The sequence below is a fragment of the Labeo rohita genome, chromosome 2 (assembly GCF_022985175.1).
Source record: "Labeo rohita strain BAU-BD-2019 chromosome 2, IGBB_LRoh.1.0, whole genome shotgun sequence".
Taxonomy (NCBI): domain Eukaryota; kingdom Metazoa; phylum Chordata; class Actinopteri; order Cypriniformes; family Cyprinidae; genus Labeo; species Labeo rohita.
Window position 1 is genome coordinate 20,544,118 of NC_066870.1, and position 26,165 is coordinate 20,570,282.

Consider the following 26,165-nt stretch of genomic DNA (forward strand, 5'->3'; position numbering starts at 1 on the left):
TGTCAAGACATGCTTCAAGACTTTGCAAAGTCACTTTTTTAATTATAATTTATATCAATAATTTCCAAAAAATAATATATATCTATATATATACGTTTCAGTATCATTAAGGTGTGTGGGACAGTTCATATCAAAACTTTCATCAACATTTTTCCATATGTTCAACCTTTAAAATGAAAACAATACATTCAAAGCAATTTAAAAATGTAAAGATATTACAATGACACATTCAAGCCATTTTAAATGCCGTATTTAACCTTTCCGTGCTGTTGCGAGTCTTTATTACCCGTTTTTTTTGCTTTAACATTGATTTTTATCTCTAATTTATATAGAATTTTTGTAAGGTCAATTTAAAGAGCTACGTTAGATCTTAAATCGCAACAGCACAAAAGAGTTAAACTGAATGCTGTTTTACAAAAAAACATCTTAAATACTAGCTGTTTTTTTTTTTTTTTAGAAAAAATACAGAAATTGTAACTTTTCTCCGTATAGAGATGAACTTTCTTGACAAAAAAACTTTACTGCATAAACAAATGCCAAATTTCATGGGGAAATTTGATTTACATCTAATATGTTTCAGGTCAGGATGGAATATAAACAGAAATAGAAAACAAAACAGAAAAAACAGCCATTTACATAGCCAATGAGTGTAAATCAAAGACGTTTACCCCGCCACAAAAAGAATATTTCTTTAAAAGATATTATTTCTTTAAAAATAAGTCTGTTCTGCATTTGAAGATTATTCTCTCTTGTCAAATGACAAGCCATCATCCATTCTGATGCTCTTCTCTTCCCTCCTCCTTCCCTCTCACATACTCTCGCAGTCTGACAAAACCTCTGTAAAAACAGTCACCCTGTTACTGCTGAAATTCATGCTTCACACCACACATACAGCCCCACATCAAAATACACCATGCACGCAGGATGTTCGAATCAATCAGCAAAAGATGCGGTGCTGTAATTTTAGTCAAGGCCATTTAGTGTCCAACTGTTGACTAAATATATTCTGACTTTGTATATAAAATAGATCTATTTATATGTATACATTTGTCATTTAAATAGCGGTGCGAATGCACCATGTGCACATTAATTGCAACCACATCCTCATGCACCACCAGACCAAAATAATGGAGAATAACAGCAGATTTCCACAAAAAAAATCCTAATTAAGACAGCATTTCAAAAATCACATTTTCTGAGGTAAACTATAACACTGTTACAAATTCTTTAAAGGCAACCATCTCTACATTCGCATTTTAACCAGTGGGTCGACCTGAATGTATTCAACACAATTTAGCAGGCATAACATCGAGGCAGGTACCGCTCTGCACATGTCAAGTTAAGGGGTAGTGCGAGGGGTTTTGGGAAGGGGTTAGAGGGCACAGTCTCAGGCCATAAAGATTAAAGGTGCAAAATATCACAATTAGTCAATTCTCAAAAAAATAAAAGCCATGCATTATACCCTACAGTAAGTACATACTGCCTATCTTTCAAAAGAAAACACGCACACAATTTTACAATAATACCTTAAATAAATATATATGTTTTTTAAAATCAAACCACGCACTATACTCCTAAAAATATAGCCAATCTAAAAAAAAAAAATAATAAATTATAATATTTTATTTTATTTATTTTTTCTCCGTAGGACATGGTAAATTTTACAGTTGAAACTGTAACGTGCTGTTATTTTACAACGGACTAGAGATATTTTCATCATCCTTAGCTACAGGTGCAGAAATAAAGAACACAAAGAAAAACAAACAAAAAAAGTCAAGACGAAGTCGTTAAACCAGTACCATGCACAGGCATGTCACGGATGAACCTCCTAAAACAGGAGCGAGAGATGTTAGACAAGGCTGTAGAGATGGGTAATGGAATAAGACTGGCAAGTGACCCTTTCAAAATGTGCATGGTGTTTGGAACCAAGCGGAAAGCGGAGACTGGTACACACTCCTGCTGCCCAAACACACTGGCAACCCACTGCACATCTCCCCTTTAAAACGTCAGTTGGTAAAATAGTAAGGCAGCTGTTCGCTTCCGTCAACTAAAAGTGCATCTCCGAACATATCCAGTTAAGTCCCCCCATTCCACCCCTCCCCTTAGCAGCGGGGTGGACATGCACTTGACTGGGTACGGCTTGGATCAGCAGATTCTTTTTCTTTCCCAACGACTGCTTGCTTCAGCTTTCAGAGCCCAAGCGAGTCACAAATCATCGCCAGAGGAACTGGGTTGGCTCAGGCCGAATGGTCCGGGTTTCGTCTTTCTCCCGTGATTTGCTCTAATTCCAGTCGTCCAGTCCTTTGCCTGTGTCTGAGTCTGACTGGCGCCATTTTGTTTTAAAGGCCATTGACGCAAGTGCGGAGAAGAATTAGGGGCCTATGCCGCTAGTTTTCATGAGCTCACTGAAGGGTCGAAACAGTTAGAGGGTAAGTAATTATGTTGAATAACATTCAGGCACAGCTGCAATTACATGGCAAGAGTAAGGTAGACTACATTAGTTGATGACTGACATGGGCCAAAGATCAGGGCCTAGGGCAACCTGCAAAATCCTCCAGCTGAGTGCGAGTCTTACCTGAGTTTAATGTGCCGTCAAGTGAGGAAATGGACAAAAATAATTGCCAGTCCAATATTTATCAGCATCACTAGTATGACCAATATTGAGTTGGGACCCTGAAGAACCAGCGAAAGAGACAAAGCTCATATTAAAATGACATCTGCTGGCACACAGCAACTGAAAATGTTAGGCATGCACCAATATTAATAACCAAAAAAGCCAACAGGTAGCACTTAAAAAATAAGGTGTCATTTGTTGTAACATATTAACTAACATGAGCAAACAATGAGCAATACATTCAGTATTTATTAATCGTTGTTAACGCTAGTTAATAAAAATTCATAGTGCATTAACTAATGTTAACAAACACAACTTTTGTTTTTAATAATGCATTAGTAAATGTTGAAATTAATATTATAATACGAATAGTAAGGAACTACATTGTTTCACTGTAAAAAAAAAAAAAAAAAAAAGTTACAACTTAAAATAATTTGTTACCCCGACTTAAAAATGTTAGTTTAGTCAACTAAAATATTCCAGTTATTGCTTAAATTAGTAACTTAAAATTTTAAGTTGACTAAACCAAGTAAAAAATTATTTTACGTTGAAACAACTTTTTGGAACTTTTTTGTTTTTACAGTGGCAGAAGAACAATGTTTTTATTAATATCATTACACTTTATTTGCTCTGTTTTATTTTGTGAAACCTTACTACATATAAGGAATAACCGTTTCATAACAGCGGTAAGCCCCGTGAAGCCGTGGTTTACAGTGAATTTATAACAGCTAACAACGCCTTAGCTGTTATAAATTCACTGTAAACCACGGCTTCACAGGGCTTATTGCTTTATTAACTAAGATTATTAAATGGTGTAGAAGTAGTGTTCATTCTTAGTTCATGTTAACTAGAGTAAACCTGATCTCATGACGAAAACGTACCTATGGGAACTTTTTCGCAAGACGTTATAAGACATAATCAATAAGACATATTCAATGAGAAATGTCCACTGAGTGGCGCTAAAAGAGTGTTTGGTTTTTTCCCCTGGAACAGATGAACATACGTGTGGTATGTGACGTTGGTTTTGTATGTCACTGCAGTTCTGACTTGAAAGGGTTACTTCACTCAAAAATGAAAATTCTGTCATTAATCACTTACCCTCATGTCGTTCCAAACTCGTAAAAGCTTTGTTCGTCTTTGGAACACAAATTAAGATATTTTTGATGCATTCTGAGAGCTCTCTGACCCTCCCATATACAGCAATGTAATTCACGAAAAAACACGTTAAACGTCCAAAAACGTAGCAAGGAGATCGGTAAAATAATCCATGTGACATCAGGGGATCAACTGTAATTTTACGAAGCTATGAGAATACTTTTTGTATACGAAGAAAGCAAAAATAAGGACTGTATTTAACTATCCGTCTCCTCCGCATCACCCTAGCGCCATTTTGGGGTGTATTCACTGAACACAAACAGCGTATGCTGTTCTGTGTCAGCTGCACCATGCAGATACATTGTTGTTAACATTGTTTCGATTTGATTTAATTGCAATCAAAAGCATGCTGTTGTAGCTTGTTTTTCAATCTCATCCTTCAGCTCTTTAATCGTGAGTCATGTTTTTCACGGGATTTGTACCCAAGGATTCCGCAATCTTAGTCCAATTTCTGTGCCAACTGAGCTACTGAGCAAACTTGTTATGTCTGGAAAGCGAAACATACAGTGCTGTAATCATAACTGTGTACAAAAACGATTACAAGTGTTTGCTGTTTTACTGTCTCTAGTGTTAACTTCTGTTGGAAACTGTAGTGATATGTATTTATTTATATATATTTAACGTCTTGCGAAAAAGTTCCCCCAGGTATGTTTTCATCATGAGATCAGGTAGTTTATTTTCCAGTATTAGAATTTTTCAAATTTATTAGCATCAGCCAATATTTGGATATTTAATTGTGCATGATCACCTCACTTATTGACCATTTAAATTACCGTTGCCATCATATAACAATCCCCTGTAGTTATTATTTAAAAATACTAACAATTAAAACCACTAACTTTAGAAATCTCAAAATAAATATATTTTTTAAATTCTGTGCATTATAATGTTGTGATGCCTAAATTCCTTTAAAAAGACTGATTTTATTTTTTTATTTGAATTGTATTTTAAATAAATAATACAGAATTTTAAAAGGATAGTTCACCCAAAAATAAAAAATTAGCCCATTATTTACTTACCCTCCAGGCATCCTAGGTGTATATAACTTCCCTCTTTCAGATGAATCCAATCAGAGTTATATTGAAAATTATCCTGGCACTTCCAAGCTTTAGAATGGCATAGGCGGGTGTTTCTCTTCATCAGTCCAAAACAAACAAGTCCAATAAAGTGCATCCATTCATAAGAAGTGCCTCATATGGCTCCAGGGGGTCCATAAAGGACTCCTGTAGCAAATCGATGCATTTTTGTAGGAAAAATATAACTATTACGACGTAAGACTTTGGCGTTGGGCATGCACCAGTGAGCCTTGCACAAACCAGCGTTTATTTACAGGAGCAAAGGAAGCAAAGTTTCCTTACTTTAGCAAAGGAAAACGAGTCTCCTATTGGTTTATACTGAAATCCTCATGGACAGATGCACTTTATTGGACTTGTTTTGGACTGATGAAGAGAAACAACCTTCTATGCCATTCTAAAGCTTGGAAGTGCCAGGATAATTTTTAATACAACTCCGATTGGATTTGTCTGAAAGAAGGAAGTGATATACATCTAGAATGCCTGGAGGGTGAGTAAATAATGGGCTTATTTTCATTTTTTGGGTGAACTAACCCTTTAATATTGAGACAATAAATTATACTGATAGTGATAAATGTCATGCATGTTGCAGCTACTTACTGACTCCTCCTCAACAATGTCAGTAGTAATTTCCATGCTGGCTTTCTTAGTTTCTGCTAGGCTCTTTGGCTTCAATGATTCTTGTTTCTTCAGTTTGGGTTCAGGTTTGCTCTCTTTGGCCATTACTGGTTTGGGGGTCGGTGCGCGGTACTGCTTTGCAGGTGGGGGCATCCTGGTATTAGCAGTTGACGTTGCATGGTGTTCTTCATCCTCCAGTTCATCAGGTGGCATCATCACCTCCGCCTTCACATAGTATCCGTGATACTGGGAGTGCAGCTCACCGTTCCCAGGACTGGAGGCATTGGCGACCGGCGCCGGCGGCTTGGAGGGTTTGGCTACGGGTCCTACCTCCTGTTTTACTTCCTGTTTGTCTGATATCCTGGAAGTAGACTTGGTGACACCCGCTGCCAGGCTTTCGGCAGCAGGGGGCTTGCTTTCTTTGATGGCTTTTGGGGCGCTTCTGTTAAAGAAGGGCTTTTTCTTGCTTTGGGGGGGAGAGGGCGGTGGTGTAGGACCGGGGCTTTGGGAAGGGGACTGGGTTGGGGTCGTGCCTTTGCGATAAAAGTGCGGACTTCCTGAAGGCGATTTCTCTTTCTTTTCTTCTGGTACTTCTTTAATCTCGATGGGCTCACTGGAAAACCTTTGCTTGATATAGTCAGGACCTTAAAAGTGTATAATAAAAAAGTCAGAATTAGTTTTAAGTTTTAAAAATATTTTTACATACTTATACAGTCTGATTCTTAAAAAAAAATGAAAGTAAAAAAGATCAAACAATTACTGTCTGACAAAAAGACCTCGATACATCTAAATGTGGCTCAAACGCTTATTACTCAGAAACAAAACATCTCAAGAGAGCTGCTTACGAATATCAAGCTCAGAATAAACTGCCAGCACAACAGATGCAATTTCACGTTTTCACAGTCTCAGTCTGTTAGTGTTTATGCAGGGACGGACATTAAGAACTTTGCCACTTGCTTTATGATTCAAGTCTGAGCTTCCAGTCATTCTCCGGATTCTCCAGACCACGGATATGGCCAGAGTGGCCTCACAGCTGACACAGATGGGCTTTCTAGAACTTGCACTGGACCGTGCCCAGGCCCAGGCCCAGACTGCAAATAAATCACACTGTTTATCAGCCTTTTTACAAAGCTAAAGTGAGGAACAGCTCATCTGCAGAGAGTCTTGACAAGCACTCTCAAAAAAAATTAGATTTCAGAAAAAATTTTCAGTCCACTTTGCTTCCTCAAGAAAGTTACATGAGAATTTATGAACTTTACTGCACTAAGTTGATTTAATAAAGTCTGTAAGATGGAGGCTCTTTGATAAGGCTCTAAAATAAACATTTATTTTCCTCCAAATTCCCAAGGCATGATTTCTGCAACAAGATTCTGTAAGGTTATTTTGAATAAAATGCAATTAAACCTGACTGGTCCTGGGTAATATTTACCTAAAACATGTGCAGACAACCTGAAAAACTGACTAGATTTCACTAAAATGAAATGTATGAAATAACTAAATGGATATGATTGATGGGAAAGAAAATGACAAAAATTCTATTTCTAGTGTTTTTTGTGTTTTCCCACAAGTCTTTTTTGTTCCCAAGAAAAACAATACATTCAATCATAATATGTTTTTGATGAGGTGGGAGGAAAAACTATGTTTCAATGCCATTGTGAGTAAACACAACATTTTTGGGGGGAACACAATACTTTTGATTCTTCTCCATACAATTGGCCACACCCCATATGTAATGCATTCTGGGAAATGAAGTTTTCTTCCACCCTGGTTCAGAAAAATTCATTTATTAAATGTGACCCTGGACCACAAAACCAGTCGTAAGTTGCATAGGTATATTTGTAGCAATAGCCAACAATACAAAGTAAAGTAAAGGTGATGTTCCATGAAGACATTTTGTAAATTTCCTACCACAAATATATCAAAACTTAATTTTTGATTAGTAATATGCATTGCTAAGAACTTAATCTGGACAATTTTAAAGGTGATTTTCTCATTATTTCGATTTTTGTGCATTCTCAGATTCCAGATTTCCAAATAGTTGTATCTCAGCCAAATATTGTCCTATCCTAACAAACCATACATCAATGGAAAGATTATTTATTCAGCTTTGTATAAATCTCAGTTTCAAAAAATGGACCCTTATGATTGGTCCAGGGTCAAAAATGTGATGTCACAAATAAGAAGTACAAAACAAGGATTTGTAGAGAAAAATGTCTGAGGATTACGATATAAGCCAATAGGAGACTGTTTTACATTTGATGAAAACAAAAAATTGGTTCTTGCGAGACTAGCATACTCTCATCTGAGCTTATGCTACGCCTACGTCCTACGTCATCCGCTGGAATGCCACTCTCTCATGAACGTACGTACAACAGTTAGCGCAAGCTAGAGATTACGGTTTATAAAGTTTTAAAGAAGTTCACTTCCAGAACAAAAATTGACAGATAACATACTCACCCCCTTGTCATCCAAGATGTTCATGTCTTTCTTTCTTCGGTTGTAAAGAAATTATGTTTTTTGAGGCAAACATTTCAGGATTTTTCTCCATATAGTGGACTTTAGTGATGCCCGTGAGTTTGAACTTCCAAAATGTAGTTTAAATGCAGCTTCAAAGGACTCTAAATAATCCCAGCCGAGGAAGAAGGGTCTTATCTAGCGATTTTCTAAAAAATGTACATTTTATATACTTTTGTAATGATCGTCTTGTCTAGTTCTGCGTGAACTCTGTGCATTCCGGGTCAATAAAGTTAGGGTAGGTCAAAAAACTCTCATCTCATTTTCTCCTCCAACTTTAAAATCATCCTACATCACTGCAAAAATACCGACCCAGTGTTTACAAAGTAAACATGCAGGGGTCAAACACCCTTTTACAAAAAAAGGTAAAACAGCGATGTAGGACAATTTTGAAGTTGGAGAAGAAAATCAGATGGAGGAGTTGTTTGACCTACAAAACTGTATTGACCCAGAATGCACAGGTTAAAAAGTATACTAATTGTTATTTTTTTTTTTAGAAAATAACCGATCGTTATGCTAGTCCTTCTTCCTCGGCTGGGATCGTTTAGAGCCCTTTGAAGCTGCATTAAACTGCATTTTGAAAGTTCAAACTCGAGGGCAACATAGACGTCCACTATATGGAGAACATTTCTGAATTTTTTTCCTCAAAAAACATAATCCTCAAAGACACAAACATCTTAGATGACAAGGGGGTAAGTACATTATCTGTAATTTCTTGTTCTGAAAGTGAACTACTCCTTTAAGATGGTTGACCTGTTAGTAGAAACATTTAATCTCTTTCAGAAAAGTGCATGTATTTCATAAGTTAAAGATAAAGAATCTCTGATAGTAAGAATTCATAAACATTTACCATACTTGTGGTAATTCTGCAATGTGATTCTTTGGACCCACCCAACCCATCATCTTTAAACCCACTGTGGTCTAAGCTGAGTCTAAGCTGCTGCTAATGTAATAGACAATTATTTCTGTACTATTTATTTATATATTATTTATTTATATTAATTATCTACAACACTTCAGGAAGCAACAATGACTTTGAACAAGACATTGTAATCCATAATGCGTAAAATATATTTAGCTTCATAAGCAAGACGTCAGTGGTCAGCAATGCAGACCTGCGATTGAGTTGGGGGTGGGGATTTGAGGATTCCACTTGGAGTGTTTAGGAATTATCCCGAAACCATTTGGTAATGTATGGACAAATGCCAAAGGCTTTTTGGCTTTAACAAGGCTTTATATGAGCAGAAAGAAGTTGAAGAAATTGTGGCCTTACTAAATTTAGGTTAATGTGATATTATAAATCATACATATATATGCCGCATGGCACTCACCAACTCGTTTCATGTTGCTAATGCTAACATATCTATTGGTTAAGATGAAAATGGAATGACAATTCTTGACCCTGATGGGATTATTTAAATAATTTGCAGGAATTAAAATCAGAGAAGCAGTAGATAATTTATGCAAATGATATTCCTCCCCTTCACAACTCATTTGCAATTGCATCTGCTCTCTTTGCCTTTGCTTGACAGGGAGGCAAAAAAAAGAGACACTTGACACAGACACAAAGACAAGGACACAAAGGGAGTAATTAGGGAGGGGCAAAAGGGCGTAGCAAACGTGTGTGTATGCATGAGAGAAAGCGAATGTGTGCATACACAGAATGGTGGGATACCTGGTTGATAGAAGTTGGGGGACAGGTCTCTGGCCACTGCTCTGGCGATATCAGAGTCCTGGCTGGCAGACAGGGCCGCCTGGTCAGCTGCCTCTGCTTTGGCCCTGGCGTGTGCGGTTCTAGGTAAAGCAAAGAGACAGAGCTGGAATCAGACAGCTTGGACGATAAGATACGGGAGGAGGGTACATCACTTTAACACTGCTCCTGGCACTATCAGCCACCACCACTGCAGTGGCTGCAAGTCCACTGCGCCGCTCACAAATAGCACACAAAGATGCATTCATTAACAGAGGCTAAGAAACAAGTTTCTATGCTGTGAATTGCTTTCATTTCACTATTCAAGGAAAGCTAATGGTGCTAAAAATAGAACAGAATGTGGGCATTAATCAGTCAAAAGAGTGCAGGATTGTCCTCTGTCAATATACAAACATCTAGGGCTGAGAGATTAAAATAATAAAATAAAATAAAATAAAATAAAATATCTAGGGCTGAAAGATATCTAAAAAGAAAATAATAATAATAACATAAAATATATAGGTCTGAGAGATTTAGCATAAAATTAAAATAAAATAAAATAAAATAAAGAATCAATTTTTAAAACCAATTAATTCCTTTATTCAGCAAGGATGCATTCAACTGATCTAAAGTAAAGACATAATGTAATATTTCTAAAAAAAAAATGTTTTAACTTTTTTTAACTTATCTATTGAACTATTATTAGCCTACTTTTTAACCACTAAACTTCCTCTTCAGCAAAAAAAAAATTAAAAATTAAGCAGCAATACTGTCTTTTTCTTGAGAATAAAAAAAAATCTGCATATTACAGTAATGGCTGCTGAAAATTCAGCTTTGACATAAAAAAAAAAAACTAATTACATTTTAAATATAATAAAATTGTAAAAATATTTCACAATATCAGTGTTTTTACTGTATTTCTGCAGGCTTGGCGAGCATAAGACTACTAATCCCAAACCTTTGAACATGATCTTAATATTTTTTTTCAGATATATATTTTGTTTTGATTTGTCTTAATGTTCTAGTCAAAAAAAAAAAACACATTTTTAGGAAACTTTAAGAGCAATAAAAATCTTTTAAATATTCCAACTTCAAAACCATCACAAATATATAAATATTTAATATACAGCAAACAACTCCAAATTTAATCCATAATATAACTTAGTATTTTGTATCAGCCCAACAAGGCCTTAAATAACCCACTGGATTAACACTTGTTAAGAGGATGTTCACATGAGTGAGTGAAGAGAGAGTACAGATGTTACAGTATAAGGTATACAGTATAACTTCATATATTTATATACAGATATGCAGTGCTGTGAGCACTGGAAGGCCATCCAAATCTAATTTTAGTTTGTTTTACATTTAACATTTAATACAGTGTGTAAGGTTACTCCACTCTTACTATCAGCAAAACTAGACTGCCTCTAGACCCCATCACATATGCAGACTAAAATATCAGTGCTTTCTCCTCCCTCATTATTTGTTAAACATTTAACCATTACTATTTTTTCCTTCTTCGCACGCCATGTAGTCTTACTATGAATGAAGTCGTAAGTGTTAGCCGGCTGTCATGAAACATTCCAGACAAAGTATCTTTCGAAGTCTGTCCACATTACAACTGTCATGCTAAGCTTGCTTTTAAGGGATCATAGTCTTTAACTGTGATTAAATTTAATCTCAAGCTCTGGTTTAATGAATTGAACTAGCCAGCCTTCACTTTTCCTTAAAAAACAAACCTCAAGTAATAAGATCTGCACTGTATATACTTCACACAGTATAATTGTGATATATAGCACTGGTCCTGAGAATTGCAATAATGGTGATAAATGAAACCTTATATAGGAGGAAGATATACTGGAAGCTTAATTTAGAGAGTCATGGTATGGTAGCGCTAAAACAAATATACAGAGTGTCTGGTGTCCTTATTGAGCAAAAGCAGTTCTAATGCCCTGTGAGAGCAGGACTGATGCTTTATTGTGGTTCAGCCCCAACCAACCCAGCGCAGATCAGCTCCTGAGGAGATCCTGAGGCGTCTGGATTTCTGTAGCCACCACAGGTCTAAATGAAACCTGTTACAACTGGGATCCAAACTTTTGTTTTATAACTGCACTGCCTTAAAGGTTTGATGTTTTCTACTGTTTAAGAAAAAAAGGAAGAAAAAAAGGCATAGAAATCCTCTGAAATCCTGATCTGAAACAAATAGTTTGCCATGTGCTCCGAAGTCCCAAATGATTCGAGCCCGTTCTGATCTAAATCAAATGATTCATAATACGTGCTCCCGAACTGAATCAAATGATTCCAAAGTGCCAATCTTCGGAATGCGTATTGCGAATCATTTGATTTTAATTATTCAATCCGTGAAATGATTTACAAGCCTGTTCTGAAGTCCCGAACTGAATGAAATGATTTGCGACCCACTCTTTGAAATTTCAATTAAAGCAAAAGATTCACAAACCCACTCTGAAGTTTCGATCTTTGTGGTGCGTATTGTGAATCATATGATTTGAATCATTCAATCCGCGAAATGACTTATGAATCCATTCTGATCTAAATCAAATGATTCGCGATACAAACACTTATTTCACACATTGTCTTTCAATATTTTAAAGACTTTTCAAGTACCTCTTCAGGAATATTCTTATTTTTAGGGGATTTCCAGGCCTTAAATTAAAAAAGTCAAATTCAAGTACTTCAAGCACTTTAAGCACCTTGTATGAACCCTGGGGCCAGTAAGATTTTTTTTTTTTTGAAAGAAATTAATCATTTTATTTTCCAGGGATGCATTAAACTAATCAAAAGTGACAGCAAAGACTTTTATACTGTTACAAAAATACATATACTTCTAATAAATGCTGATCTTTAATTTTCTATTCATCAAAGAATCCTAAAAAAGTATGTCATGTTTTCCATATTATTACAAATATTCAGCAGCGCAACCGTTTTCAACATTAATGATAAGAAATGTCTCTTGAGCACCAAATTAGCATATTAAAATGATTTCTGAAAGATCATGTAGCGCTAAAGACTGGAGTAACGGCTGCTGAAAATTCGGCTTTGCCATTACAGAATTAAAATTAAAATGTAAAATATATAAAAATAGAAAACAGTTCCGTTAAATTGTAATAATATTACTGTTTATACTGTATTTTTGATTATATAAATCCAGCCTTGGTGAGCATAAGAGACTTCTTTCAAAAACATTAAAACAACGTCCAGACTCCACACTTTGCATTCTGAAATGATTCCTCTTAAAGGGATAGTTCACCTAAAAATAACACTTCCAAATGTCATTATGCAAACATAAAAAAGTGATAATGATTATTAGTGAACATTTACTTTAGTCTGTTCGTAACATAAAGATAAAATAAACAACACCATATTGTTTTGAAATGACATGAGGGTGAGTGAAAAATGACAGTTTTGGGTGAATTGTCCCTTTAAATATGCGATTTTGATTTCAGTACACATCAAAAGATATCTATCGCTTACTACTGATTAGAATTCCAAACTATTTAAAATCAACTAGAAGCATGGCTCCTCTAAACACACGAAGCATATATAATATTAGCACAATATTAAGAGAGCATCTACATACTATTTGTCAGCCAAGTAATAAGCAGCACCTTCCCCAGGCGTTAATGGACCTAATGTGATATTCTTTGGAGTCTGAGCCAAAGAACATCTCCTAGGCGACAGATGGAGCACTTGCAGAAATTCTGAGGGTTTTAATTTGGCAGTGTGTCCTCACATTCGCCCACTCTATCACACACAAGAGCTCAGATAAAGATGTGAAGAGGAGCACATCCTCCCCGCTTGAGCCCACAGCAACTCAACACGTGTCTTGATTCTGATCTGTCCAGTTAGCCCTTACAAATCGGTACATATCCTTATGCTGCTAGTCTATATGATGTTTTCAGTGATTAGACACTGATGAATAACACAAACATTTTAGGGGTGCAAATCACTTAATAGTATTTAAGCATGAACAAACGTAATTTTTCTTTAGTTAAATTCAGTTCAAATTCCATATTTCTCAAAATGAAACAAAACACAGAAGTGAAATAGGAAATCGGTGATGTGTAAAGCAGTTTATTTTCACTTTCCTGCAGCCCTCTAATGGACTGTTTGCATTAACATGTCTGTGAATGACAGACAGTATTTCACTGGTGTGTGATATTTCACTTCAATTATAATTCAATTCAAAGAATGTTAATGACTCTTGGTTCAAGTCTAGTTTGTGTCTGATTAAAAACCATGTCTTTCTGCATTTACTGAGAAATGCCTGCTATGCTATGGACTCCGGTGTGTCTGCACAGCAACTCTGGGGTGTGTTTCCCAAATCATTGTTAGTCAACGATGGTTGCAAGTTCCGCTAAATTCTAAGAGTACACTCCAAAAAATGCTGGGTTACAGTAATTGTTTTGACCCAGCGGTTGGAATAAATGTTTTATTTAAACCAACTATTGTTTAAAAATTACTATATGGCTGGCTTAAAATTAACCCAAAATAGTTGTAAATGAAAAACCAGACCATAATTATTGCATCAGCAATAATCAAAAGGTGCATATTTATTAATAAGTAGTGCTGTCAAATGATTAATCGCAATTAATCATGATTAATTACGATTAATCGCATCCAAAATGTGTGTACTGTGTGTATTTATTATGTATATTTAAATACACACACATACAGAATATATTTTGAAAATATTTACATGCATTTAAATGTATATATTTTTATTCATATAATTAATATTATGTATAAATATATTTAATATACAAATATCAAAATATTTCTTAAATATATCCATGCATGTGTGTGTATTTGTATATACATGACAAATATACCCAGTACATACACATATAATATATAAACAAAAACCTTTAGTTTAGATGTGATTAATCGTTTGACAGCAACAATTATTAAATATTAAAACTTATTAATAAAGGTTCATTTATTGAACATATTAATAAATGTTAATTTCCAACCTATTTTGGTTTGTATGTTTTCTTTTAAAGAAATGTATACTTTAATTCTCCAAGGATTACATTCAATTTATGTTGGCAATAAAGACATTTAGAATTTAATTTTTTTTTTTTTTTTTTTTTTTAAATAAATACTGTTCTTTTGAAATCACAGTTTCCTCCAAAATATTAAGCAGTACAACTGCCTTCAACATTGAAATTGATAATACATGTTTCATGAGCACTAAATAAGCGTTTTTAAAAAGATTTCTGAAGGTTCACATTACACTGAAGACTGGAGTATTTCTGAAAATTCAGATTTGCCATTTTAAAAAATATTAAAATAGAAAACTGTTATTTTGAATCTTAATAATGTTTCACAATATAACTGTTTTACTGTATTTTTGATTAAATAAATGCAGCCTTTGTGAGTATAAGAGACTCAAAAGCATTTAAAAAATGTTGAATGGTAGTGTATTTGAACTGAATTCACTTAATGTAAATAATTAATGTTAAAATGTTGACTTTAACAGCACTAAACACATAAAATGGACAGGTTATAAAAAAAAGAAAGAATGAACCTAAAATATATAATTCGGGGACAATTAAGCGAAATAAAAGTAAGTGTGCCTATGGAAACTTGTTGGCATCAAATTATTTTGCAATCAACAAATCACAACAAAACGCAGCATATAAAGCAGATTACCACAGGAGAAACAATCCTCCACATAAACTGTTGTTGAGGACAAACAGAAGATTAAGAAAGATGGTTAATCTGTTCAGGTAATCCCATCCATTAAAGCCTTGACCAGATCTAGAGATTCACAGAATACATAAATCTCTCATATGAAATCAATCTTCTACAAAAAAATGAATGATGGTAATAATGGTTTCCACCAAAACATCATAGTTTCTAGAGTCTATAGAGTTTCTAGAGATATTTTTATATAGAGATTCCATAGAATTGTAGCAACTAATATTTTGGCAGGAATTATAATTGCCATAGTAAAAAGAAAGTCAGCACTGACAGGATAAACGCGCACACATACGTGCAGCTCTAAACCTGAGTGCTCTAACAGATGATAACAGGACGCAGACTGGCTACTGTATCAGTGACGGCTGCAAGACTATATTCTTGTCAGCGATTGAGAAGCCAACTCCTGCCTTGCCTTATTTAGTCAGGCTCAGTGCTGACACACAGTGCACACATGTGTGAGAGAGCACAGGCCTGAGAACCCCCCTCTCTCTCTCTGTGGCTCTTTTTTCAAGACTCCTTCAAGGCAATCCAAAGCCTTCTCAGACTCTCCACACATTCCCTGAACCCTCACAGTGCTTATCACTTCTCTGCGTAACAATCTTCAAAGGCACTGAGAGATATTTAATTCATCCAGCAGCTCTGGGACATATTACTATTTCATTAGCTACACGGACTGCGCAAGCCTCATTATAGCAGCTTTCATTAAAATGCATACTCTTTCAGCTATCAGAAAGAAGCACATGGTAATGAATGAACAGGACAAGGACATGGGTTTTGTGCTGACAGAAAGAAGAAAATAACTGGATTAATAGAGCAAAGCAAAACGTTCAAACTAGGCCTTTTTAAGCAAAAAGTCCTAATGCATAAACCTGCACATGAAAAACAAAACAAAGAATGCTAAATAAAAGAATAGTTCAGCCCAAAAAATGAATACTTTGTCATTATTTAATCACGAGTTACATTCCAGTTGACTTTTTTTCTTTCATAGAACACAAAAGCAAGAACAATAGAATAAGGAGGTCACTTATGAAATTACAAGTGCCCCTATGATGCCATTTTTAATACTGCCTTACATGCAGAGTGTAATGTAGCTGTTTGTGAATGTAAAGTTATTGTCTCCCAAAAAAAAGAATCGACTCTGAACAGCCTATACGAGTCGTTTGTAATTCGAATCCAACTTCCGTGACGGTTACATGTCACGGTGTAATGCTGCATTCACGCCATGCCGTAATTCCGAGATGAAAACATGTGACATTCTACTCTATCTGGAATTATGTGTTTCTATGGCAATACTATCAACGCCAAAGCTCTTACGTGTTCCTGAACTCGTAATTACAACTTGTAAACTCTGAATGTTTTTAAAAATTTGACTTAAACCAGTTACAGATGTACCACGTTCGTTTTGGCACTATTTAGGCGCTACCTCTGAGTCTGGCAACATGGAAAGCTATGAGTAAGATGTCACGTGTTGTCATCTCGAAATTACGGTAATTACGACATGCCGTGAAGGCAGCATAACACAATTGTGTAATGTCCATCTATGTTCTATGTTGGCCGGCCATGAACAACTTCACCTGCCACCAAAAACTCGTAATTTGACTGACGGCTGCTTCTCTAATCTCGGGGATTTTAACGCGGGATTCACAAAACGCTTTAAACACATCTTGACAGAGGACTCAGTAACCAGTTTAATTGGGTTTAATTAGGTAATTATTCACATTAACCACTAAGATTAGTCAATGATTAAGTGAGCTAAAATCAAGAACTATATCAGTACGATTTATTAAACTAAGTCATTCAGATCTGTTTTGTGAACTGAATGAACTGATTAATTAAAAATAATGATTCATTCACATATATGATATCTGATTACACACACAGAGAAACTGGAGTGAAGTCATATAAATGCTTTTTAATGCTTTTGTCATTTTTAATCTTGACAGCCTCAGTCCTCGTTCGCTCATATTGAAAAGAATGAACTGGATATTATAAATTAGAATTTTTGTGTTCCACTGAATTCATACAAGTTTGGAACAACATGAAGGTGAGTAAATGATGACAGGTTTAGTTTTTGGGTGAACTGTCCCTATAAGCATAGTGTTGTCATCTTTACTACTCTTTAAAGGAGAAGTCCACTTCCAAAACAAAGATTCACATATAATGTACTCACCCAGTTCAGTTAGGTTAGGGTATGTCGAAAAACTCCCATCTCATGTTCTCCCTCAACTTCAAAATCGTCCTATATTGCTGTTTTACCTTTTTTGTTAAGGGTGTTTGATCTTCTTTGCATGTTTACTTTGCAAAGACTGGGTCAGTACTTCTGCAGTGATGTAAGATGGCTGAAATGATTTTTTAAAGTTGACGGAGGAGTTTTTCGACATACCCAAACTGTCTTGAACCAGAATACACAGAGTTCAACGAGAGCAAGGCAAGACGAGCGTTTGAGAATAAAAAGTATTTAAATTGTATTTTGTTTATGAAAATAACCGATAGTTACACTAGATAAGACCCTTCTTCCTCGGCTGGGATCATTTGAAGCCGCATTTAAACTGCATTTTGGAAGTTCAAAATCAGGGCACCATATCAGTCCATTATATGAAGAAAAATGCTGAAATGTTTTCCTCAAAAAACATAATTTCTTTACGACTGAAGAAAGAAAGACATGAACATCTAAAATGACAATGGGGTGAGTACATTATATGTGAATCTCTGTTTTGAAAGAGGACTTCTCCTTTAAGTGTGTCTTTAAATGTGTGTCTTAAAGGAATAGTTCACCCAAAAATGAAATGATTAGCCCATAATTTACCTTCAAGCCATCCTGTAGTGTATCTGACGTTCCTCTTTCAGACAAACACAATCGCAGTTATTTTTAAAATTGTCCTGGCTCTTCCAAGATGTATAACTGCAGTGAATGGTTCCCCTGTTTCTGAATACATAAAAATACTGAAAACATAAAAAATCTAAAACTCCTCGACATGACTCCAGGGTGTTAATAAAGGCCGCATGATGTGAAATGATGCGTTAGTCTAATAAAAATATCGATTTTGTTAAGAGCGCAATGTAAGCTCCGGGGAGAAGAGTGTAGTTTAGCGAGAGTAAGCTCTGGGGAGTTACGCCTACGCCATACGCTCAAACGCCTTGTCGTGAACGCACCTACTTGGATTGACCGGAAGCTGGAGAATTCAGTTTATGAAGTTTTAAAAATCTGTATTTTTATTAGACTAATGCATCATTCCGCATCAGAAGGCCTTTCTTAACACCCTGGTGCCGTGTTGACTAGTTCTATGATGGATGGATACACTTTTTTAGGATTCAGAAACAGGGGCACCATTCACTGCAGTTATACAGCTTGGAAGAGCCAGGACAATTTTAAAAATAACTGCAATTGTGTTTGTCTGAAAGAGGAACGTCAGATATGCCTAGGATGGCTTAAAGGTGAGTAAATTATGGGCTAATTTTCATTTTTTGGTGAACTATCCCTTTAAATTGAAGGGACATTAAGCAGGTGCGAAACTTCTCCCTACTTCAGAATCGGGGTTCAACACCAGCACCAGCACTAGCCTATAGGCTCACATGTCCTTACATGAATCTGAGGTACCACTCAGCTCACAAAACATTATTGAGTTCCTGTTTAACACACTCTGATCTTCACAACCTGCTTCAGCTTGCAAAAATCGATGTGTGCCTTTAGCCAGCTGTGTTGATGAACTACGAGAGTAAGGAAAGGAAGTTTTAGTGGCTTTCTAGAGTGGGAAAATGTGTTGTGTTTAGAAAACATTGGACACTTCCTCTACTATTTCATGTGTGCCTTAATAATTCTGTGTTATGTATAACAGATATAAAAAGAACTGACAGTAATTCAATCTCAGAGGAATGAAGCAGCTTTGCCTTTGAAAACGCATTTGCCATTTGATTTACACATACCACCGAAGTTACATAAGTATCTCCTCTGAGCAAATTACATCTGTGCTTAACTTCTCTTAGGAACATACAGGCCTTTTAATTGTCGTAATGAGCAGTAATGCATAAAGTGCCATGTGGTTTCTCCACTAAAAATGTTTAAATGATTATAAACGTTATGAGTGGCATCCCGATTCCTCTGTGACTTCATTCAGCACATCCTGTTGGCCCTGCATTGATTATGTGATCAGTATGAGAGCTATGGCCGGGGGGCATGTGATGGCACTCATGCAAACAGACTATTCAACGGGGCTCTTCTGCACAATAGCTGTTTGCCTGGTCACCTCCCTACCGCGCTTCACTCATTCACACGAGGCCGAATGAGCAGCCTTTAACTCCTCTACTGAATACAGGTGCTATGTTGTAATTATTGTGAGCAAAACTTTTATGTTTTATGTGCAAGACAAGAGAGTGAGAAAGAGAGTGTTGTTGTAATTATGCACTTAAGATGCAATTGTGTGGTGTAGGATTAATCTGCAGGAAGTATTAACCTTGAGGTGGCAATTTCTACTTTTGTTCGGGCAATGGCAGACGCTCTTATGGCTCCTTCGACGGCACGGTCCACTTTCTGCTTCGTCTTGGTGTTCTTGAGGGGAATAAGCTGCTTCTTGATGCCACGCACCAAAACGTTATTTTTGTACTTCCCCTCTTCTTTCATCCCATCAGGGAATATTGTGCACCCGTAGCCGTGGCGTTTGTTGTTTATCCACTCGCCTTCGTATTTCATCCCATTGGAGCGCTCGCTGACACCGAAGCCATTCCGCTTGTCATTCTTCCACTCCCCCATGTACGACTCGGTGGTGGTGGCATCGACGTTGTCCTCAGCCGGCATGTACTCGTCGGCCACTTCTCCGTCACCGAAACTAATGGTGGAGTTTGCGTCGCTAGAGCTGATGCGGCTCATGGTGGCGTCGCTTCGTGCCGAGCTGCGCTTGCTGGATATGGAAGAACGGGAGTCTGACTTCCTCAGCTGCTTGAGGCTCCCAAACAGCGAGCCCCGTCTGAAAAGGCCCTTTTTTTTGCCGGAGCCCACTTCGCTGTCGCTGTGGAAGTTCAGGACGAAGCCACCACGGGTGCCAGCAGGGCTGTCGGACATGTGGTCGTGAAGAACGGAGCCGTTACTCTGCTCGCTGCGGAGGGAGGCCAGTGAGGTGCGCAGCGGGGAGCGAATGACAGTGGCCATGCCGTAAGGCACGCTCTGACGTACGCCATAGCCGTGTCGCATGCCGCCCATCCACTGGCCCTGGTACGTACCTGGCAAGGGGATTAGAGAGACTTTAGTCTAGATATTGCATAACACATAATACAGGGATTACAAACAAAAGAAAACACAAGAGGAACTATCATGTCTGGTGCTTTGATGTCTTTAAAGCAATTTTTATTGAGGCATCACAATATTTTCAAGCTAATATGATTAAATAATGATTTCATTTAAATTATTAAAAATAGATTATTTAAATAATTTTTTTTATTTATTTTGCATTCCATGAATACTGAAAAACAGTATTAGTAATTAAAGGCCTTCTTAAATTTTATCCTAATATGTTTTATTCTATTAAAAAAACTGAATTAAAGAATAAAGACAGTTTTCTAGATGGAAGCATCCACTTAAATCACTTCAAAGACAATTTACCATCAAGAACCATGAACTTAATCTTTTAAAACAGTAGGATTTGACTTTGAAGTCATCAAGGCTGCATTTATTTGATCAAAAATACATTGAAAAAGTAATATTGTGACATATTATTACAATTTAAAATAACAGTTTTCTTAATTTTTATTCATGTAATGGCAAAGCTGAATTTTCAGCAGTCATTATTCCAGTCTTCAGTGTCACATGATCCTTCAGATATCATTCTAATATGCTGATTTGCTGCTCAAGAAACATTTCTTCTTATGATCATGATCATACTTTTGTGAAAACCGTGATTATTTGATAAATATAAAGTTTAAAAGAACAGAACAGAACATTTATTTGAAATAGAAATCATTTGTAACACTGTAAATGTCTTTACTGTCACTTTTATTAATTTCAAAATAAATTATTAAATAACTGATCCCAAACGTTTGAACAGTTTTGTATGTCCTCACTATTCAATATACAGTAATTTAATGTGATTTTCATCAAGTGCTAAAATGCATAAATAATAGAACATCAGAATATAGCTAAATAAATTATTGTCAGGCTAGTAATATACAGGTGTAATCCAATCCACATTATGACGCTGAAGTGACGAAGTGAACAGCTCTACCTCCTATATCTCATATGCCGGCCTGTCAGACCTAACAGCTTCAACAGCAGAGCCAGCACTATTTTAAAACATGGAAGTAATCTGAGCCGTTGTGAAGTTTGTGACTCCAGCCAACCATAACTCTTATTTATTTACCTATTTATCCACTCATTCCTTCTGATTCTGCATATGTCATTGCCTCTACAGCAGTAATGCTGAGGAGCTTATATTCCAATAATAGGTAAAGAGGCAGAATGGAAGTGACTTGTGATATATGTGCAAAAGTGCCTCTGTCTCAGCAGTCCAGCTGAGCTATAACACTATTTTCAGGATTCTTTGCAAAAGATGAAAGTGAGTTATGAGTAAGCGGTAATGTGTGACCCTGTCTCATAAATTCGACAGTAGGCCCAACTCTCTAACGCCACCACATTTTAAGGGAACTTCATGGTCCTTGCCAAATATCAATTTACCTGGGATTTAAATTTCTTTTTAAAAGACTTCATATATTACTACACAATCTAAAAGTTATGTAAGTGGTAATGCTGTTTTATCACTTTGTAATTTAGTTACACTTAATAAAAAGATATAGATATATATTCACTAGCATGTATTATGTGAAATTCTGGGAACAAAAAGTAAATCTTAAAATATAGTGTAAACGTAGTACAATTAACAAGACAATACATTTAAATTATGCTTTTATTGTTTCATAATTCATATGGCTCCTATGTTGACTGGTTAATAGAATTATTTTTTATTAATTTTAATTTACCTTGTGGCCTTCTATTTTACAACAAAGGTACATTTGAACATTTGAACATTAACAATATATTAATTAATGATACAGTATGCCTATAAACTATATATAGACATCAAAATGTCACTTTTAACATATAAAACACAATCAATATATTTTAAAGTGATAGTTCACCCAAAATCCTGTCATTACTAACCCTCAAGTTGTTCCAAACCTGTATGAGTTTCTTCCTTCTGTTGAACACAAAAGAAGATATTTCGAAGAATGTTGATGGTAGCCATTGACTTCCACAGCATGGAAAAATACTATGAAAGTCAATGGCTACCATCAACTGTCTGGTTACCTACATTACACCTACACATTTTCCTAAATTCCTCAAAATATCTGTTGTGTTCAGCAGAAGAAGAAACTCGGTTTTGGTTTGACATGTGGGTTGTAGTTTTGCGTAAACTGTACAAACAGGTGGACAGAATTCTACACATTTTTTTACATGTCCGTTTTACGATTTAACGTCTGTCAAATTAATTTTCATATAGCGCAAATATTGGTTGCAAAAAAAAAAAAAAAAAGAAGAAGACAAGAACTTGTCTGCTGGTCTACTAGTCTGCTAGAAGAGCTTTGATTTGACATGTTGCAGATGCAACTATTATTAGCCATGACCTCTGTGAGCAACTTCTGCTGACCAGTCCAGTTATCTGCCATACATCAACTCAACTGCATGGACAAACTGCTTCATAAATCTGTAGACCATGATTTAGGGGCAAAATCTAGGCACTAGCAATAACTGCAGGCACTTCAAGACGCAATCCTGTTTGATCTTCCTCCAAAATGGAAGAAAAGCAGAATCCTTATTATACTATACTACACAGGCATTAGATTTATAATGATATATTACAAAACAGAGACCTGATTTCAGTCGGCATGCAGCGGCAGCAGCATCACATACACGCAAGACTTTAAAGAACATTAAATAGGTCAAGTGATGTTTAGCTGAACTCACCCCCATCTCCGTACGTCTCGACCCCATATCCATCTTGCAGTCCATTACTCCATGTGCCTTCGTACCTGGCAGGTGTATTGAGACTCTGGCGAACCCCATACCGACCCTTAAATCCGTGACTCCACTCCCCGCGGTATAGCCACCTCCCCTTGGACTCCACTCCGAGCCCGTGCCGTTTCCCCTGCGCCCAGTAGCCCTTGTATGTATTTCCACTGGGCCAGGTGTACACCCCGACTACCTCAAACCCGTTGGACCAGGACCCGGAGTATTCGCCCTGGCCCTTGGGGCCGGTGCAGATGCCGTGTCCGTGGGCTTTTCCGTCCTCCCATCCACCGCAGAAAGTGCCGCCATCGTCGAAGTCGAACCGTCCGCCCGTCATTCAGATGAAGGGTTGAAATGAAAGTGCTCGCGTCTAGACGGTTGCTCGTATGTCGGATGCTCAACAACTACAACAGTAAAGGGGGGTAAATTTCAGACCGCGGGCGCAGTGGTGTGATGCGGTGGTGTCTGGTGGAGATGGGTGAGCGCGCATTTGGTGCGAGTGTTGGCGGTGAGTGAGAGGGAGGATCGCGCACAGGCGCCGGAGCCGCAGGCGCTGTCAATGTCGCCGTTCCTGGCTTTTTTTATGATCCTCTCCCCCCTGTTCGCTTCACAGGGAGGGAGAGAGAGAGGAGACAGGAGCCCAAAGCCGGGCGAGAGACACCCAGCTGATGACGTCAGTACTACAAGCCCGCCCTCGCGTTGTACCACATTCACATCGTTTCACTCTGTGGGTGGGCGAACGATGTAAGTTTTAGTTTTTGATTGTCAGAAATCGATTTTGATTCGCAGAACCATAGGTTCTAAATATCTAAATTCCCTTTGAATTGTATTATCTGTTTACATTTATTATTATTATACGATATTTCTGCGTTTTGTACAATTTAGCAATAGTGTTTACATGTCAACTTTGTCGACTTTGGAAAGATAGATAGAAACAATTGTAAACAGAGCAGTCAGACATATCCTAGCTTATATAGCAAAGCCCTGATATCGCTTTGTTGACAGCTATGTTGAGCAAATTTCATAATAAATTTTGTTGTGACAAAATGGACTGCAAGAGGACCTTGAGATTTATGGATCTGGCATAGACTTTTATTGTTTCTAAATTCTCCCTCCAGCAGTCAGACCAGTTCAGTCCACAATTAAGGCTATAATTATGCAGCTTACCTTGGCCGTAGCTTGTGCCATTTCATTGTAACTAGTAAAGAAAACAGTGGTAATGTTGTCACAACAAAATAGCCGGCCACTCTCATGATCAGATGTTGCCACGTTTGTCCCTTGTGGATTTAAGTCAGGTTTAGTGGTGGTAATGATTGGCCACTATGCTCTTATAACTAAAAATAGATCCTGAAAATGTATCATTTCTCTGCAGCATTAAAGGCTACAGAACTGCCAAGACCCAAGTGCGCCATCTGAACACATTTCAGCAGTATATGTTGCCTTGCAGATTGCAGTTTCTGTATAGACTGGACTCTGAGATGATGTCAGACACTGACTTGCTGAAAGATGAATGAACTTGTGCCATGCAAAAGGTGACAAAGAACGTCATCAGGCCTCAGAATAGAAACACTGATCCATGTGGACAGTATTTTACAACAATGCTAACACAATGATTGCAGAAGTACATAGCCTACCACTGTGGTAAGTTACTTAAAGCTAAGCTTAGCTGATAGACTTGGGTGATACTTGTCAGTTTTCATAATGTATCATTATGGGTCAGAAATTAATGATTTTAATTTAATAATATACATTTTTGGTAACATAACTTTTCTGCTAAAACATCACTTTTATGTGTCATGCTTATTACTAGCATATTGGCTGTTTATTAGTACTTATTCTGCATGACCATATTTTTATTTATATATTTATATAACAACTACCTTACTAACTATTCATAAGCAGCAAATGAAGAGTTTACTGAGGCAAAGGTCATAGTTCACGATTAGTTAATAGTGAGAATTGGTCTCCAAACTAAAGTGTGAATATAGAATGCTATTGTATTTTCTGACGCGTCCTGTTACTAACATTTAGAATTATTCTTAGTAACAGGTGTTGTGAATGAGTACGAAATAAATCTTACAATGTGTTTGAGAAAAACGCATGCCAATAGTGACCCCTGGTGTCTATCCATCATGTTTCTACGCAAGCATGTCCTTGTTCAATGGCTAAATTATTTAATCTAGAGATCTGTAAAAAATAGTTCAACATTCAGAATATGAAATATATCTGGAAAAAAATCACCACAGCTATAATAGACTATTAATATGTGAGTTTACAATTAAGTAAATCTTTATTCATCTAAAATGTGAGTGATGTGAGTTGTTTCACGTCAGTTATTTTATTGCTAAAAACAATAAAATAGCCTATGCTTTATGACTTAAGAAAAAATTATTTTCCCCAGGTATGTTTATTGCTTTTCAGCACCAGCAAAGAATAAAGTAACAATAAAGCACAGATATACACAAATTCACTTGTAACCACATAAACAAACGAAATAAATTAATAAAATACAACAAATAAAACCCTAAGAACCCAACAGGACATTTTACCGTAACACACCACAAGATGTCAGTGTGTGCTTGGTACATTTCCTGTTGTGTGTGGAACACACTTAAAACGTCTTGTTACAGTACATCTCTTTTATGAGGTATGAAAATCTATAAATACAGATTTCCTCTCTTATGCCTCATTTTGGACGCAGCCATTGGTTCTAAATACACATTCGGTTTATTGCCATGTCCGAATGACTGTTCCAATCATTTTGAAAAATTATATGACGTGAAATAG

The 26,165-nt window shown here is 36.6% G+C and overlaps 2 protein-coding genes across 3 annotated transcripts in view; one reads left to right on the forward strand and one right to left on the reverse strand.

Annotated features, from left to right (window-relative positions):
- The window catches only part of LOC127180157 (uncharacterized), a 31,845-nt gene extending 6,297 nt beyond the window's left edge, over window positions 1–25,548 (forward strand). The window contains exons 5-6 of the mRNA XM_051134132.1: window positions 23,992–24,122; window positions 24,751–25,548. Coding sequence (XP_050990089.1) covers window positions 23,992–24,122; window positions 24,751–24,892 — 273 coding nt within the window. The 3' untranslated portion in view covers window positions 24,893–25,548. The remainder of the gene's footprint in view (window positions 1–23,991; window positions 24,123–24,750) is intronic.
- Window positions 11–24,000, reverse strand: jph1b (junctophilin 1b). Of its 2 annotated transcripts, none has more exons than XM_051134114.1 (6): window positions 23,337–24,000; window positions 19,840–20,602; window positions 9,650–9,768; window positions 5,443–6,104; window positions 2,576–2,673; window positions 11–837 (listed from the first exon to the last, which is right to left on the reverse strand). In XM_051134114.1, the coding sequence occupies exons 1-5, from the start codon at window positions 23,713–23,715 to the stop codon at window positions 2,593–2,595; spliced, it is 2,004 nt and encodes a 667-aa protein (XP_050990071.1). In that variant the 5' UTR covers window positions 23,716–24,000; the 3' UTR covers window positions 11–837; window positions 2,576–2,592. The 2 variants fall into 2 exon arrangements, with proteins under 2 accessions (XP_050990071.1, XP_050990077.1); XM_051134120.1 differs by having other exon boundaries at window positions 11–2,405.
- Window positions 25,549–26,165: the final 617 nt, after the last annotated feature.